This window comes from Lontra canadensis, unplaced genomic scaffold (genome assembly GCF_010015895.1).
Source record: "Lontra canadensis isolate GAN:19392208 unplaced genomic scaffold, GSC_riverotter_1.0 scaffold83, whole genome shotgun sequence".
In the NCBI taxonomy this organism is placed as follows: Eukaryota; Metazoa; Chordata; class Mammalia; order Carnivora; family Mustelidae; genus Lontra; species Lontra canadensis.
The window spans coordinates 672,137-691,477 of NW_022631077.1; the positions used below are offsets into that span (position 1 = coordinate 672,137).

Sequence of the window (19,341 nt, forward strand, 5' to 3'; positions counted from 1 at the left end):
CTGGGCGACGCTTTCCAAAATGTGCTGGTAAAACATCAGGGATCAGCCAGTTAGTTTCTAGCACAGTCCTTCTGCCTTCTGTCTTAGTCAATACAGGAAAAGGAACGTTCAGGAAAGGGTGGATGCAGGAAGATTCATATTCAAGAAGGAGTGGATTCAAGGGGACGTCCAGAAGCATCCCCCTGCTGGCCAAAAGTCATCTTCCCTGGTGATGGTTACTGATTCTCCAGAAAGGGTACATCTATTGTATTATTCCCTCTGTTTTTGTAGATACTTGAAATTTTGCATAATAATAAATGTTTTAAGTTAAAAATAAAAGAGCCCCTTCTTACCAGTGGCAATTTGGTTATAAGCATATGTCAGTGGTCAGGTGTTTCCCTGAGACCGTAACATTTGGCTGGCCTTTTGCAGGGGAAGGGTTGCAATTGCCCCCCCTCAGGAGGAGAAAAGAGACAGGTTCATTCTGTTTGTTGAAGAATCAAAGAGTTAGAGTACTTGGTTCAATTCCCCGAACCTCCTACATCTGGAGAATTAGGCTATAAATCCTATGAAGCATTCTCTGGGGATTTCCAAGAATTGTTTACACCCAGACCACAAACAACACGACAGGAGTACAGACTTTATTTCTCAGTGTTTTGGCATTTCCAGCTCAGATTGAAATTGCAAAAAAGCAGAGGAGAGCAATGAAGAATTGTGCACATTTTTTGAATAGCTCATTCTCTCTGTGGTTCCAGCTTTATATTTGGAATACTCTCTCTCCCTATTTCTTCCTCTCTCTTGCTCTCTCCCTTCCTTTCTACCTTTCCTTCTGCCTTGCTTTTTCTCTCTCAAAGTGCCAATTGCCAATTCTTTTTTTTTTTTTTTTAGACTTTATTTATTTATTTGACAGAGAGGGATCACGAGTAGGCAGAGAGGCAGGCAGAGAGAGAGGGGGAAAAGCAGGCTCCCCAGTGAGCAGAAAGCCTGGTGTGGGGCTCGATCCCAGGACCCTGGGATCATGACCTGAGCAGAAGGTAGAGGTTTAACCCACTGAGCCACCCAGGTGCCCCTCGAACTCCCAATTCTTAACATGATACCAGACACCATACCAGGCACTAGAGGACAGGAAGGTAAATGAGGCAGAGTACTCATCCTTACCTAAAGGTCCACTCTAGCAAGCAACACCATAATTAAATTAAATTTAAATTAAATAATTAACATTAACATGACATAGATTAAAGCACAAAATCAAACATAATTTTAGACCTGGATATGTGCCCTGAAAGAAGACTATGGCATACCTTATATGAAAACATGGTTTGTAGAGAGAATGAATTTATACTCAGGAGGCAGAATTAGCCTCTCCTAGTCTAGAAGTCCCCAAATCAAAACAGTTTCTTGCATGATAATATTTTCAAAGTTCTTATATCCCATATCAGCCCCCTTTCTTTCCATTCCTTCAGAAAGGAAATGTTTAAATTGAGATGGTGAGGTTTTACCCACAACCTCCTCCCATAGCCCCCATCAACCATACTCTGAGCTGTTAATTTGTCCTAAACAAAATGTGAAAAATTTTTACAACTGTCATTAAGATTGCACTCAGGGGACATCTGGGTGGCTCAGTAAGTTAAGCATCTGCCTTCTGCTCAAGTCATGACCTAGAATCCTGGGATCCAGTCCCATATAGGGCTTCTCAGCAGGAAACCCGCTTCTCCATCTGCCTGCTGCACCCCTGCTTGTGTTCTCTTTCTCTCTGACACATAAATACATAAAATCTTAAAAAAAAAGACTACATTTAGATCCAACTTAGAGCAAGATTATAAGAAAACAAGTCACTTATTATTAAAAAAAAAAAAAAGTTAACAGTGATGAATCCTTTCAATGGGAACTCCTTGAAGGCAAATCTGGATTTGGATCAAAGCCGTGGGATTCAGAGTAAGGGCTGGAGACAAGCAGGTAGAACAGACCATGGACATTGAAATAGAGTAACTTCCTTTCTCATTCTGAATTTATTTGAGTTTTAGGAACAGTTGGAAGGTTACATTTGGGCAACATCAAACCTTAGTTCATTGATACAACTACTGTTTAAAAAATAATTCTACCCCATGTCATGTTCCCCCAAGAAATGGGGGGGGGGAAGTGAAGAAGAACAAAGCAGAAGCAAAGCAGGGAAGAAGGACAGACTGACTGACAGGAGAAGAAAGAGAAGGAGGAAGAGGACATAAAAGAGACATGGAAACACCAGTAGGGGAAAAGACATATATAAGAAGTAAGGAGAAAAGAGGGGAAAAAAAGTAAAAACTTTGTTGTTCACTTGGACCACGCGATATTGATTTCTATCAGTTTCCTTTGAAATGCTAATTAGCTGACTAGCTAGTATTAGACTCAAAATCCTCTTTCTGAAAAAAATCTTATTCAAAATGGAAAAATACCTCAGTCTTCCTCTGAGGAACTAGTCTCTGAATTACTAAGCAATGTCTATAACAATTCTTGGAAGCTAGAAGTAGTCCCCACACCATTTAGAAGTTTTTAAAGAAAAACTCTTGATCATATTTCCAAAGGTATTACATCCCTTACCAAACCATATCCAAATATATAGATATTCAGCTCAAAATGATGGAATAAACTGTCACCCTGACTTTATGGTCATTGAATTTCTTATTCAGTTAAAGTCAGATCAATTTTGGGGGTTGCCATGAGAAAACAAAAACAAAACACCTGGGGTCAGCTGAACTCAATTCAGTGGCAGGGGTTTACTGGAAGGAACAACTTCTCCTCTATCCTCTTGGTTCTGTGTCTGAAGTCCTGCAAATTAAATCGACAAACAGATTAGCAAGACAAAATACAGATTTAATTATGTATATAATCATGTGTGTAATCATGTGTATAAATATGTAAATTATGTATGTGATTATGTATATACACACAGGAGTTTTCAGGGAAATGTGACCCCAAGGAGGTCATTAGATTTTGGAGTTTATCTTAATAGGGGATGGAGTGGGGTAGAGGACACTTCTGGGAGAACAAATGACTTCTTGAAAGCAGGGGAGAAAGGGCATTTATGGAAAAACAAATGACTTTTGGAATGATAAAGCACTTAAGAAAGTAGATGGGAGATATAATAGTTTTGTGATAGTCTATTTGGGTGTAGTGCCAACTTCTCCTCTCCAAGAAGATTCAAGTTGCTCCCGGGGAGGAGAGCATTTATGACAGTCGAGTTCTTTTAAGATGCTCTGCTTTTAGGCAGATAAGAGATTCCAGGAACTCAAATGCCTTCAGCTCGAAATAATTTTTACGCCACAGTGGTTTATTCTGGACCCCTTCATATGCAACGCAACCGAATGACACTTATTTTGAACACTTGGATTTGGATGGATTTACAATCTGGTTATTTGTCTATCAAGCTGCCTACAAAATCATCTTCTTAGAACTGTGGCAGCCTACCCAGAAATTCATGTTCTCTCGCATTCTGAGAAGGGTATTACACTAACAATAGGGGCATAGAGGAAGAAGAATTGTCTTCTTTCCACAAGAAACAAGTACTGTCATCTACAGCCAGAGTTTCTCGAGGCATCCGATCAAGGGTACATGAAGCACACAGACTGTAGGCCTGTGGTTCTCAGGGAGATAATCAGACGCACAGCTCTGGGGTTGGAGAAGTCTGGTGCAGGGAAGGTTTCGCTGAGTGCTGAGCTGGGTGAGATGGGTGGAGATGCAGGAGAGCAGGGAATCTCTCAGGGAGAGGCCTTGAGGGGATGAGGCCCAGGAGCAACATCCGAACCAATGCCAGTAGCTCAAGGATGAGCAGATAAAGGAGAAACAAGAAACAAATAGAAGGAAAAACAGGAAAGCAACAAGTCTGAAATAAAGGACAAGAGATTCAGTCAAGCGAAGGACAATTCTTGGGGTAAAAGGAGTTTGTAATCCCCAGGGAGGCAGCTCCTGCAGAGGAAAAGCTGGTATACAGACACAGGAGAATAACTGACTGGGTCTTTTCTCTAGGAAGCAGGGGGTTAGCTTTGAAGTAGAAAGAAAATTTTCATCAGAAACAAGCTTTGGGAAGAAAAGAGGGAAAATCATGTAACCCTTCTAAGGGAGACTTGGTTTCTTTTCTATAAAATGAGATCGTAAGCTCTGAGGTCTTATCTATTTTAACATTTTAATAAATAATAGAATCTCACTGAGTCCTCCGTAGCTGTTTTGAGAGTTTGATTTTAGAATGAAGTTTTGTAACTGATATGCTATTCATTATTTTGAAGGAAAATACTGAGGGACACATCCTATACTTCTTGGAACTGCTGAAAGAATCCTTATTATTTTGCTGTCTTAAGGGTATGTGGGGGGAATTGTTCAGTGTCACTTGTGTAATATTCCAGCTTGGGATGTGTAACCTGAATATCTAACCATGAGGAAACAGACAAATCCAAAACAAAGAACACTGGTTTTTTTGTTTTGTTTTGTTTTGGTTTTGGTTTTGGTTTTTTTTGGTACAGTACTCATCCAAAAAATGCCAATGTCAAAAAGGCAGAGAAAAAAAGTTGGTGGAAATATTCCTGATTAAATAAAATTAGGTTGATAAGACAACTAAATGCAATATCTGATTCCAGACTCAATTCTGTACCACAGGAAAAAATCCTATAATGGACATTGTTAAGTCAATTGACAAAACTGGAATATTGATAGTGGATACAGAAGATAAGAAAAAAGTATTATATCAATGTTAAATTGACTACAGTTGATAAATTTACTGTAGTTATCTAAAAGAATACCTCTTCATAATAAATAGACATTGATATATTTTAAGGTAAAGGGCCATTGTCTTAGCCCTTTTGAGCTGCTATAACAAAATATTATAGGCTGGGTAGTTTATAAATAGCATAAATACATTGCTCACAGTTCTGGAAGCTGGAAGTCTAAGATCAGGGTACCGGCAGGTTCTGGTGAGTGCTCTCTCCTGGGTTAAAGACTTCTCATTGTAATCTTAGGTGGCAGAAGGGGCATCAGGAACTCTATGGGGCCTCTTTTATAAAGCAGTAATCTCATTCATAATTTAAGAAGGCCCCTTCTACTAATACCATCTTCCTTAAGGGTTAGGATTTCAACATATGAATGGAAGGGGACAGAAACATTCAGGCCATAGTTGTCATGATGTATGCAATTTACTCTCAAATGGTTGAGAGAGAAAAAGGGAGGGGTGGGCAGTGATAAAGCAAAGGAGGCCAAGTGATAATCTGGACAAAGAGTACATAGGTGTTCAATGTACTTTTTAAAATTCTTCCAATTCTTATGTTAACTTTGAAATTATTTTCAAATAAAAAGTTAAAATATACATTGTTAGCTAAAATGGTACTTAAGAGTTCTATGTGCTAGCCCCAGAAGTTCCAGAGAATTCTACTTTAAAAATAATGCAGTGCCTTACTGAGGGACTCTTTCTTGAAGCAACTGAGCTGATATAAATTGTGTAAGCAAGCAAAAAATTAAGCATTTTGTGGTAATTTGAATTTGTAATAAAGAATAACTCTAAGATTGTCCCATATTTCCTGGACAGGCATATGTTTGTCTTATAAAAATTAATTGCTAAACAGAAGGGGGAAAATAAAATGAATCAGGGAAATGCTAATTGTTGCTAAAGCAGATAATTCACAAAGGGGATGGTCATCAATGGACATGAACTTTGCCTTGGCTATAGGAAAAAATCGACTTTGTAAATTTTAAGATACAAAGAAAGCAAAGCTAATAGAAAAATCTCTCCTTTTCTACTGCCAGGATATTGTCTTACCAAGTTCCTAGAGTGTCCTGGAGCAGGCTGAGTTACTTTTTTAGGACATGCAATAAAAGGGTTGAAGATTACAGGGGAATCTGGACTAAGCCAATTTTCCAATTCTTTTAAGTGAGACAACAGACGATCTTATGATGCTGTGTATGTAAGGTTTGGTTTTTGGTTTTTTACTATTTGTCACTGATTTGAAAAACAGTCTTTAATAAGGTCTGCCTGTGAAAACTGGTACCATCTGGATTATGACCACTTCTCACGCTTTATCCACCTGACCAGCAATGCAGCCATCTTCCTGAAGGTGGCGCTGTGCGTGAGCACGGTCCCCAGAGCATGGGGTTTGAAAAGGAACGGGTTTTCCTGTGTTGTCTCCACGCTGGGGTGCCACATACACACACACACACACACACACACACACACACACACACACACACACAAGAGGAGGACACGGTATACTTCAGAACAATCCAAAGAGCAAATGGTATGGAAAAAAATGGTACAGATAAAGAACGAGGTCATGAGCAGCTCCTATGCCACTCAAAGGTGTTGGGATTAAAATAGCACAACCTTTTGTTCTTATGTTATAAACTGAAAATAAGGCTATGGTTCTCAAAGTCATTATTCCATGACCTTTTATTTCCCATTGTCTCACCTTTTTCTCCTAATTTTTCTTCCTACCTTCTCTTTTCACTTCCAAATTTGCTTTACAACTGATGTCCGTGTTTTCCACCCCATAGAAATTATATTACCATTAAAAATAACACCAACAACGAAAGAGAGAAATTTTTTAAGCACAAGAAAAAGAAAAGAAATTATATTATCAAAAATTCCTTTGTGTCCTGATCTCTAACTGACTTAAAATATTGCCATAACCACCAGAGAATTATGGTAATGGAAGACTTTTGTGTTGGCCAGAAGGATCCAGAGTAAGATGTGTGCATTCTGCTAGCTTGATTGGGGGTGGAAATGAGAAGTGGCCTTTGGAAAATATTTTCTTGTCAATATTGTCTTTTGGAGTTCACCTCACTCAAGGAGAATGTGTAAGAAATGATTGTTGAGGTTGACTGTTTTTTCCATCAATTAGTGTGCCTCGTTCCCCCAAGAGTAATTTTTTTTCCAATTCATTTTTCAAGGATCATAGACAACATATAAAAGCAAAATATAAATATAAAAGCAAAGTACCAGTTCCACCACAAGTTCTTGGCAATCCTTCCTCTACTTTTTCCCTTCTCTTCCAAAGACTAGAATGTGGCCTGGTTATGATTAGTATCTGTGGAGGAAAACCAGCTGGACCTTAAGACACAAAACCTATTCTTAGTCTTGATAAGTCTTGTCACAGCATGTTGCATAGTATGCAGATTGATTAATGTTTCTGTGGCAAAGTGAATTCTCCACATGAGCTCTCTCCCAAAGAAGGCCAGTGTGTTTTCAGGTAAACCAAGTCCATGTCTGGACCAACCAAGTGATGTGATGCTTCAGACACCACAGATGGAGCAAAAGTGGAAGGAATTAATAAAAGTTACTTTCCCAAAATTTGTAAACATACTTCTCTAGAAGTACAATCTTCCCTCTACAAAAGAATAAGTGGTGAGTGATGGTGCAGACAGACCTTCTTCTAAGGGAAGAGCAGTAAGGAACAGACAAAAGCTGCAGGAAGAATTATGTTCAGATTATAGCAGGACAAACTGCATCCCAGGTAAGACAAGAAACATTGCCAAGGAGGTTTTATGGCCTCCTGTTCTTATTTGTAAGAAAGAGTAAACTTTCTCTTGTGAATGAAGTGCATTTATTCTTGTTTAGAAGCAGAAAGGTAAACCAGCTAGCCCCTCATGTTTCCGGTGATTATTTATCTCTTTCATCCATAGTGTCTCAAAGCTGTCAGGAACCTTGCACATCATCCCCTTTCTAAGTGAGGACACCAGTTTAAATGACTGTCCAACGTCATGCAGAGTTGACAGAGCAACCCAGTGTGTCAACCTCCAGTCCATGGTCATTTTCAAATTCCACAAAACCACCAGCTTAGTTTATCTGTTTCCATCATATACACGGAAAGTTCAGCCCCCACCTGCTTTCCTGATCCCACACCCCCATGTGTGTTATGAGCAGCATTCCCACTTAACGTTATGACTTCTCTGTATGGTTGGGCCTACAGAGGACAGACACTAGGAGCCCCATCTGAGCTAGAATTCTGAGAAATAAAGAGCTTTGCTAAGGTCACAGCTAGCCTGTCCCAAGTCCCCAGTACTATGTGCCTTATTTTCAGGGGACAGCACTGCATCTCACTTTTGACAGAATGTCTTCCTTTTTGCCTTTGTAGGTTTCACAGCAGCAGCCTCTCTTGTGTCTTTGGCTTGGGCCTTGGCCTCCTACCAGAAGGCCCTCCGGGACTCTCGAGACGACAAGAAGCCTATCAGCTACATGGCTGTTGTCATCCAGTTCTGCTGGCACTTCTTTACCATTGCCGCCAGAGTCATCACCTTTGCCCTCTTTGCCTCAGTTTTCCAGCTGTACTTTGGGATCTTCATCGTTCTCCACTGGTGCATCATGACCTTCTGGATCGTCCACTGTGAGACAGAATTCTGCATCACCAAATGGGAAGAGATTGTGTTCGACATGGTTGTGGGGATCATCTATATCTTCAGCTGGTTCAACGTCAAGGAAGGCAGGACACGCTGCAGGCTCTTCATTTACTATTTTGTGATCCTGTTGGAAAATACAGCCTTGAGTGCCCTCTGGTACCTCTACAAGGCTCCCCAGATTGCAGATGCGTTTGCCATCCCAGCGCTGTGTGTGGTATTCAGCAGCTTTTTAACTGGAGTCGTTTTTATGCTGATGTACTATGCCTTCTTTCACCCCAATGGACCCCGATTCGGGCAGTCACCAAGTTGTGCTTGTGAGGACCCAGTCGCTGCCTTCACTCTGCCTCCAGAAGTGGCCACAAGCACACTCCGGTCCATCTCCAACAACCGCAGTGTCGCCAGTGACCGCGACCAGAAATTCGCAGAGCGGGATGGGTGTGTCCCTGTCTTTCAGGTGAGGCCCACTGCCCCGTCCACACCATCCTCTCGCCCACCACGGATTGAAGAATCTGTCATTAAAATTGACCTGTTCAGGAATAGGTACCCGGCGTGGGAGAGACATGTTTTGGACCGAAGCCTTCGAAAGGCCATTCTAGCCTTTGAATGTTCCCCGTCTCCTCCAAGGCTGCAGTACAAAGATGATGCCCTTATTCAGGAGCGGTTGGAGTATGAAACCACTTTATAAAATAGAAGGCCTCGGAGGAGCCACAACCTCCAGGGAAGGGGTAACAGCAAGGCCGTGGCAATAATGAAACTCTGTCCTAGAATAGGGCAACGGGCTGTAATGTGCTTCGTCGGACCCTCCGTCAGCTGACCGCCTGCTGCTGGTCTCCTTTCAAAAGAGCAGCTGAAGGGAAAGAACCGAACCAAACCGTGCCTGCTCAGTAGGACTCCTTGTTGCTACCAGCCCCTCCTGCCCACTTTCAGCGTGTCCACCAGAGGGTACCATGAGCACGGAAAACATTGCCTCCAATCAATAGGGTGTTTTGATGGAGTTAACTGATCTTTGCATAAAAATATACTCAGTCACACACGCACATACACACACACATACACACACATGCTAACACACACGGCACCAGTCCTCTGTCAAAATAGCTTAGATGATTTCTTTTCTTGATGCAAAGCTCTGATTCTGAATATAAAAACAAAGAGAGAGAGAATATATCCTTCAAGACTCCAGAAAAAACAAACAAACAAAAAAATAGTACTACTTAGAAAAGAATTTCATAGACCATTCTCATTTGGAAACCACTACCATGCGTGCAAATCCTACCATGGACAGCAAACTCAACTGTCGTTTACATATGTATTCAAATCAATGGAATGGTTCATTTTCAACACATTTCAGGATTTGTTTTTTATTTTAAATTTCAGTCGAGAACATCCTTTCTGACAGAAATCCTATGCAGCACATCTATGGCTTTCGACAAGACCAAGGAGCTCAGTGATTTCGTGATGTAAATTAAGTGATAATCATGATTCAGTATTCAGTTGCAAAAATTTAATAAGTACATGAAGAGGAAGCAGGGAAACAAGGCAAAAACAAGCATCTGACTTCCCGGCCTACCGCAGTTCACACAGGCAAGGAGGTGCAGAGCGGCAGGAGAGAAACATGCTGAACTGGGTGTTTCAAGACGCAGAAAAGCGTGGCTCTGTGTGAAGGCTACAGAGCATGCCATGCCACACCCTCCTAGTGCCAAACACCATCCAACCACAGGACTGACGTGGAAGTCCCAAACACCCGAGAACGAGTGGCATGAGCCCCCCAAACGTGGACGTGAGAGCACACCATCACATTCCCCATTGTGTACAGACTACCCCCCCCAATCCAAGGTCAAAGTGATGTGTCTTTTAGAGGCTTTGGGACACTTTTTAGTAAGTATGAGCAGACAATGCAGTGAATATGCTATGGGAAAACCTTCCAAACTGATTGAGGGCTTATCACTAGATCCAGCTAAGATTTGTATTTGAACCATTTGTAAAGTCGCACTCTTACAACAAACTTCTGGGTTTTAAATACCTCCGTACAGCAAGTAAACGTTCCCTGCTTTCTGTTCCCAGTGTCCTCGGTCATGGTGCTTTCTGTTGCATTAAAAGTGCCGGTCAAACTTTGATAGTATTTTTTTATAGTTGGTGCAGAGTGGAATAACTCATGGATTATTTCAATATTTTTGTAATAAAAATATAGGGTATACATATAGGCATCATCACTTTTTTTATAGACCTGGAATCGTTTAAAATACTTTAAGCATCATAATTACTTGGGATATCAGAAACTGGTCCACAAATTTCGTCAGCCTGCCTCAGCACATTGAGAACGCTTGTCTTTTGCAAGATCACCCAATTTTGCAATGTTGGTGCCCCCAGGAACCTGGCCAGGGGTGCTATCAGAATATCAGGTGACAAGAGAATCAGCTTAACTAGAAAGGGCTTGTCAAGACTGGCCAATGTTTCCCAGGATGTGAAAGCTGTAAATGATTACTTTCATCCATCCATTCTCACAAATCTGACCACAGTGGAAGATGTCTTAAACTTCCTTCCCTGGTTTTATATTAACCCAACTTATATATTAACTATTAGTCAAGTCACTAAAAAAAAAAAAAAAAAAAAAAAAAAGATGGGAGAGAGGGAGAGAAGAGAAAAAGTCCGTTTAGCTTAATTATTCGGTTATTTGGACTGTACAATCCACTTAAATTAGTCATGTTTAATAGCCACCTTCTGTAGTGGGTATGGGTATGTCATAGAGACTGCTGTCCCCATCACATCCACAGGAAATGGCAGAGGGCTCAACCTATGACTTCCTTTGGTACAAAGCCCCAGAGCAATATTTTAAAAATAGCTGGTTTTTTTTTTTTTAAATCAGTAGACGTATTTTCCTAGTACTCCATGATTTGATCCTCCAAGCAAGATTTCCACTAAAAAATAATAACCTCTTGTTCGGATGTGAAAAGATTACCTAGTCGCCAGTAGAGGCCCAGGAAGACGCTCTTCTTGTCAGCAATTGGTGAAAACATTGCATCCCCATTGTAGAAGGAAAAAAATGATTATATTGGCAAAAATTCTTCACTTTTGTGCAGGACCATGAGTTATTAGCTTCCTTATTTCCAAGAAAACTTTTAATTGATGATCTTTGGAAATTCAATGGCTCAGTTGAACTATACCTTTGATTCCATGAGTAAATACCAGATTACAGATAGAGTGGTCGATCAACACAAACTCAGCAGGCCCCACCATGCCTCAATCATGTAAGTCCTGAGTTATTTCTCAATTTGATCCCTCATTTAACATGTGAAGAATGGAAATGAGTGCTGTATGAATAAACAATAATGTTCTGCGCTTTGTCTTGGAGGTAAGAATACAGTTAGGAGGGTCTAAGACGTTTGCATTTCTCAGTGATTTCCCAAATACTGTAAATACTCTGTTATCCAACATACTTGAAGACTGGTGTTTCAGTTAGTCAAAAATTCTTGCTAAGGAAATGACATTTCTACCATAAATTCCAAACTTTCTCAAAATTCCAAGAACCAAAAAAAAAAAATTTTACTTCTGAGGAAAATCGTGACCTAATCTTCTTTCCATGATTCAGAAAATCACTTCACTGTCCTCAGATGGTGTGGTGATGAGAACCGTTATTAGTTTCTAGGTACACAGATAACAGAGAGTTTAAAGTATTAGGATTTAAAGAGACATTGTCAATGTACAATGGAACAAAGTTTGATTTTTGTCTTTGTGTTTTAGTTCTTCCTGAGATTTCATTTTCAATCTGCCATGAAACGCTTCACAGACAGTAACCAGAAAATCCAAAAAGAATATGCTATGGTTAACATATAGATTGGAAATGCTGGATTCTTCCTCTGTGGGACCCGACTTCCTATGCCTGAGTCTACTTGGATTCTCTGAGGGGGAGGAGAGGGTCCTGCTGTTAGCACTCACTTTTTGCACATGACCATAAAATTTTCTGACAGAAAATGTTAAACATTTTTTTTCACTTTCAAATTAGCATTTTGAAATGAAACCATATTTAAGATTAAAGAACATATATATTTAACCAGACTGAGATTTTTAAGTATTTGTGTGGAGGAAAAATTTTTTCCATGTAAATCAGTTTGGTTCCCCCATAATGACTGTACTTTAAATTCTCTTGGCCATTAACATTGTCCTACTTAACTATGTGCTGTCTCATTTGATAACACTGACTTTGCAGACACTCAGTTACTATCCACTTATGATAATGCCGTGAACCCAGCAAATGAAATAGATTTCTTACTGACTTGGCAAGAACATGCAATTCAAGTATTAGCACAATAAATATACACAATAAAATAGCACAATAAAATATAAAGATAACCCGAAGATAAATGTATATTGACGTATGTATGCTTAATTCCTAAATGCACAATCTATTTTACCCTATGAATAAATGAGGTGATAGCACTGACCACTTAAAATTGAATGGGAATCATTGAAATCTCAATGACTATTTTTAAAAATATCATAATATGCATATATGTTATATATGTATATATAATACACATGTATTTTTCACATATATATATACACACAAATATATATACATACATACACACACAACTAAAGGAACAGAGATGAAAAAGATGAAGTATATACTGCCCTTCCATGCATATTAACTGGTGTGTTACCGACACAAGAATTTAAGTGGAAAAGCTTTTTTCTCCTTTTCAGCCCAAGCTTACAGTCAATGTCTATAAGACATCCACATACTTATAAGGTGGGAAATACCTAGATGCAACTTTGAGCTTAAATAACCCGAATCACTCCTAAAATTTTCATCTTTTAAGCAGTTGAATAGAATAGTTTTGAATCATTTTGGTTTCTTCCAACTGGTTGAATCGAGCCAAGAAAAACTTTTGTGTTCTTAGCAGGATTGTGTAAAGCTACATGTTCGCCTTTCAATGTACCAAATGCCATTGAGTGGAATAAGTTCTCCCACAATGTTTAGACAAGGATCCTTTTTTTTTTTTTAATGAACCATTTTCTAGACTAAATATATGCTCCCCTGCACTTGCATACATCTTTGCCATTAGCCATTACTGTTTCTATATAAAGTTTGGATGAGATGTCTGCATTTTTATGTTTCTAAGGAGAATTCCTTAAAGCCTTTTTAAAAATAGCTCAGACTGTCTTTCAGAAATACAGCTCAGAGGATGCTTGAAGTCCATGGTTAAAACACAGATGATCTGAGGTGGTTGTTCCTATAAACTCAGTGACGGATGCAGATCAACTCATGTTCATTTATCTTCAACAGTCCAGTGTCACTTCTAAAACAATCAAAATTATTGCTTCTAGCCAGCTTGTGACTCATAACACCCTTCTTCCCCATCTGAAGCTAGGGCATTTCAACATGGCTGAGGAAGGACCATTTCCTTTTACTCCCTACTCACCCCCTGCACCATACCTCCATTTCCAAGTCTCTGGCCCTGGCCTGTCTCAGGCTGTGAAGTGATCTCAGAGGTTGGGTTGAATCTCCCCTGCTCACTCAAGCAGGCTGCACTGTCCACTGCAGAGCTTTCTTTCCGGATCTATGTCTGGTCCAGTTGCTATCCTAGAAATGGGCATACAGAAAGACTCAATTTGGGCCTGCGATCAATAGTCTCAACAGTAGGATTACTCATTCAACAGGAAAACTCCTCAAAATGTGGGTGGAATTGTATAAAAACACAATGAGCCATTTAATTTTGTTAATTGTAGCAATTAGGCTAGCTCGAACACAGCCTCTGTGCTCACAGCAGAAAGCCAAGTGGAAGAAATGGCAAGCAGCCATTTGCCCACAGAAATGAGGGGTTCAGAAATGCTCCCTTGAGTGTTTAAGGTATCATGTTGTTTGATCATCCATTTGAAGCTCTTTTTCTAGATCCCATAAGAAAAGAAATCGGACTCTTGTTACATGGCATGCAGTGATCTAAACCCAAAACGTAAAACTCCAGTCAACTTTTGTGGTCTATGTTCTCTCAGTAAGGAATGGTTTCATGTCCTTGAAATGCCTCATTGTTTTGCTAAAATATTTTTCTCGTAAATAGTATACTGACAAATGTGTCAAAAATACTGACAAGCTCAAATTTTTTCTTTGGTTATTTTTTTACCCTTAGATTTTCTTGTAGTTCAGTTCCCCATATTGATGGTAATTTACCATGACTAGGAACTTACCATATGCTCAGTGCTGGGCTATAGAACTTAACCTTTGTGATCTCCTTAAGTCCTCACAACCATCTATGAGTTAAGTACCACATACAGATGACAAAACCTAATCTCAGAGATGCTAAACAAATCGCCAGAGGTCCCACAACTAGGAAATAGTGGAGCTGAGAATTGAACACAACTTATAACAACTTTTAACAACTGCAAATTTTTCTAGAAGACCCAGGAATATTTTCCCACCAACATCAATTTCTGATTTGGCAAGTTTTCAGGAGAAATAAAATCATGGCCTGATGACGAAATTTTCCAAAGCAAATTGCATTTAAAGTCAAATATGTCTTCCAAGATGAAAAGTTAAAAATAAAAAATCCGTGATGAGAAATGGAAATTGCTATCACCTGTAATTGAATTTTACTTCCACTCCCTAATTCACAGTAGGTAGATATGTGCTATCCTTCCATTCTGGACAACGACCTCCTCCATGGCCCTAATCTACACTAAAGTAAGAGATAAATATAAATTAACCAGATGGTTCTTCTCTTGTATTCTATTCATGTGCTATACTGGCATCCAGTCAGGCACATGGAAAAATAACTAAATTCCAGTACTTACTTAGACACTCTGATGGAGAGAGAGACAGAGAAAGAGATAGAGGAAGGAAGGCAGGGAGGAGGGGGGAAAGATAGATTAACAAACATTTGAAGTGACATTATTCTATCCCATTGCCATGATTTTTCTCTAAATTTTATGTCTTGCAGCTCATAAAATTTAATATTTAAAAGGATTATTATACCATTAGCTTGACCCATCATATAAATTGAGGAATCTTAGCTTAGATTGAAAGGTTAGGTGTAAAGAATAAAGCAAACATTTACCAAATATTTGTCGAATTGATTATAAAATGACTGATGTATCCTTTCCCTCCTCACTTTTGATGTAATATGTCTGAGTTCTACAGGATGACAATCAAAACCCATTTGATGACATTGTATAAAAAGTTGTGTATGATGTTGAATGAATTGTTTCTAAATAAATAGCCAGTAATAAACACCAAATTTTCTCAACCTTGGTGTTTATATTAGAAAAATATGCAGTGATCAGTCTGACTTTAATGTATGAAAAATACAATCTTCTCTCTTCCTGCTTTGATAAGATTTAAGCAGATCTTGATGAAGATATGTTGAATTAAAAGTCACTAATTTTTATAGACCATAGCATCTAAAAGAGATCTAAGTGTTACTTCAACACATTCTTTTATGGATAAGACAACCAAGATCCAAAGAGATCAGGTAGTTTTTATAATCAGGATTCCTTCACTCATCTGTTCCATAAGCATCACCCCCACAGGACTAACACTGCCAGGCAACACACAGCCAAGTGCAGAAAGGTCTCTCATAATCCAGCGACTTGCACCTTGGTTATTAGTAGCAGAATAGGAGTCTTCAGACTTCAACTCCTTTTTGCTCTATTACACAGCTTCTATTTTTAATATCTACATTTAATTCTATACTAGAGCAAAAAAGAAACATAGCTTTTCTAATATTGTATTATGGAAGCCTCATAATAAACAATGGCCACACACAATGACAAACATAAGATCATGATATACATATAAAGATAAGATGACAATGGTTGACTGTCTATAAAGAGAAAAGTAATTTTATGATTTGTTTTTATGTCTCTTCAATACTAGACATTTTTAAATCAAGGTCCCAAAGCAACAAAAAGAAATTGAAATACTTTTTTGGCACATAGCACTTGACTCAAAGCAATCATAACTGAATAATCTTTGGAGATATTCCTGAGAACCCCTTTTAACAAGAGGCATGCAATGAGGAAGAGTCTGAAGACTTTTCTAATAGGCTACTTGTCTGATCTTCCAGAAATACCCTTCATTAGCACATATGCTATATCTCCAGCATAGTAGTTATTTAGGAATAACACATTTTCAGAACTAAGCCTCCATTACTGCAACCTGAGAGGTTGGTCTAAAGCCATGCTTCCCATGCCCAGAAGAGCGACTCTGTGCCTATTACATTCAGAAGTCGGACAGCCACACTCACCTCATTAACCATCCTGACATATGCAACCATGTCTCTCCCTGCAATATGGCCAGGTGGTTGGCTCCCCACAGATGTAGAAAGTATATTGCTTCAACGTAACTATTCACTTGCATAACTAATTTGCTCCAAGTGAAATAATTCTGATCAGGGAATGCATAAACTCAAAGGTTCTCTAAGGAGTAAAAGGAAAGAGAAAAAAAAAAGATTAATTTGTATAAGCACATAATAATTCAAAGAATTCTTGGTGAGTCCTGTTAAGCCTCAATATAACAGTTGGTGTAATAACGGTGGGAAGTGTGAGGCATGGCTTCTAAGTTGAAGCCACTATAAGTAGTTCATTACTGTGATTACTGCTATTTTAGCCATTGCACTAGCCAAGAAGAGTACAGTTGTTGATATGATGTTTGCAGAGCAAAGATCATGATAAAAAAACAGATCAATGTCAAAACTAATTAATCAACTTGATAAGTAAATATTACCAGCCTAGTACCAATACAAAATCTTCTCTTGTGTTCTTATTAAAGCCTGTCACCTAACTCTGTTATTAGAATTTCAAAAAATGTAAAATTTCATGTTTTTATTATATTTCCATCTATCAGATGAAGCTGGTGGCCCTCTCCTCTCTCTATTGCTTGATTTGCATTAAAATGGAACTAATCAAATTCTTATTTCATTTAAGTGCTACAAATATTAACAAATGGAGATGTTGTGTTTGAGCTAATTTAAATTAACTGTTCTAGTGGCATTCTGGTATGGGGTTGTATCAACTCAACACTCTTATTATTCCAAATTAATCCATTTATCAGTAAGTTCTACATCACCCCTCAGTGGCTTGAAAATATAGTTCAGGTTTCTATAGTTGTATGAAATTCCTATTTTGATTACAAACCAGTAAAACGTGTCTTCATTGACATCAGCATTTCAGTCCATTGTGATTCTGGAAAATGAGTGAGTCGGGTTCTGTTACATTAACTTAGCAATTAACCTTTCACCTGGTCTTTCTGTGGGCCCCACTGTGAGTTCTTATTCTATTGAAATTGGGAGCAAGAGCACACCATCCTGTAACCAAAGGAGATTTGTCGGCTAGTCAAAGAATTGTCATTTTATATCCCTCTTTCAAAGAACTCAAATATTCAACTTTCCTTATTAACCTTTCTAATGTATTGTACATAGAAAAGAAAATGGATCACTGAAATATGTTCTGAAATCCTGGAGTGTAACCTTTGCCTTGGTCTGAATCAGAGGCTTGGTGCCCTGGGAAGAGGAATAAATCTCTCTAGTGCCATGAGGAAAGGGAAGGGGGACGAGCCAGTCACTCAGAAATGTGAGCCTCGACTGTCACAAAGATGTATATTGCTGATGGTATCGATTCCCTTCTTTTTTTACAGAAACATCTTGGAACTTGTCAAGCTTTACTGAAGGTGATTTGCGTTAATTAATGCAACAGACCCTTTAATCTTGCAAATTCTTGACTTGTAATATTGTAGCCAAGCTACCGCGAGGGAAAATTAATCAGTTAGTGGGAAGGAGCCCTCGTTCCGTGCGGAGCTGTACCCAGGCCTGAAGAGAAAGACCTCTGTGAAGTAGAGCACTAATGAATTCGTGCTACCTGCTTCCTCATCATTCATGCTATGAATATTCATCTGCTTCATTTGTTTTTTGCCAGTAAGCACTGCTTTGAAAGAAAAAAAAATGTCAATGGATTCCTGGGGCTTGCATAGCTCAGAGAATAGGTACTGGGTCATGGAGACTCCTTAAATGAATACAAATCTACTTGTTTGGAAATGAAAAAAAAAAAAAAAATCATTGTCATCTCTTTAATGATTGATCTGTCTGAGTACCGTGGCTGCCCTCACTTGGTTTCTTAAGAGTACTGTTGTCAGCATTGTAATAATGAATTTATGAAAATTGAATCTGTAACTCCATTTCAGAGGTAAAATCTGCATGGATGTAACTGTTTAATTTGATTCCCGCTTCCTGCAATTAACCTTCGACAATTGGGTGGTGACATTGCCGGTTTCAAACTGAGGTACCTAAGTTTATGGTATTGGCCCTCCTGTTGTTTCTGAGACCTGACAAAATGTCAGTTACAAACTCTGAGATCAAGTAGAGATTCTTATTGCCTAAATCTTCATTTCAAAGTAAACAAATAGTCTCATAATTTTAAAAAATCATGGTTCTTTCCCACTTCTCTGTTTTCCAAGAAAGATTTGAGTTGCAAGATAAGAATGAATATACTTCACATCATTGTCTCAGAGTTTGCAAGCATCAGGCATCCCTATGTTTTTATAAAGTTTCTGTCTAACCTTTTAGTAGAACAATTTCAGGAGTGAACCCTAGATGAATGAGTGAAAGTCATCAGGTTTATCCAAAAAGCAACCTAGAAGAAACATTTCAGAAAAGAAGCAGGGATCCTTTTTCTTGGGTTTCAAAGATGTTTCTCCTTGCTAAGTGACCATCTTAGTGATTTGAGAGCTACTGAATGGTAGTCCCAGTTAGAAGTGTCAGTATTGTGCTGCATACTCTATTCTGTCAAAGTCATTTTTCAGAACTAACTTTTGGCACCAGCACTGAAACTTAATGGCAAAAACTGGCCTACTACCATGTAATTTATTTTCAATTGCAAGGCAATGAAAACTAATAAGTTGAAGAAAATTTTAATTTCCTGAACTCCAAAGCAAAAATGAGCACAAAGACACTCTGTAACATACAATGAGCTGGTTGACTGTGGGGATGCAGGGGCAATAAACAATCCTCTTAAGCACGGCTC

General features: G+C 38.9%; 1 protein-coding gene across 3 annotated transcripts in view; it reads left to right on the plus strand.

Annotated features, from left to right (window-relative positions):
• The window catches only part of XKR4 (XK related 4), a 426,854-nt gene extending 408,326 nt beyond the window's left edge, over positions 1–18,528 (plus strand). Inside the window, exons 3-4 of one of the 3 annotated variants that reach the window (XR_004385615.1) lie at positions 8,070–10,209; positions 17,960–18,528. Coding sequence is in view for 1 of the 3 variants with exons in the window: in XM_032882565.1 (XP_032738456.1) it covers positions 8,070–9,016 (947 nt within the window). In the remaining 2 variants the exon portion in view is untranslated. Of the gene's footprint in view, positions 1–8,069; positions 11,057–12,072; positions 12,350–17,959 lie in introns of those variants that run through there. The other 2 variants (XR_004385616.1, XM_032882565.1) reach the window with 2 other exon arrangements.
• The last annotated feature ends 813 nt before the right edge of the window (positions 18,529–19,341 follow it).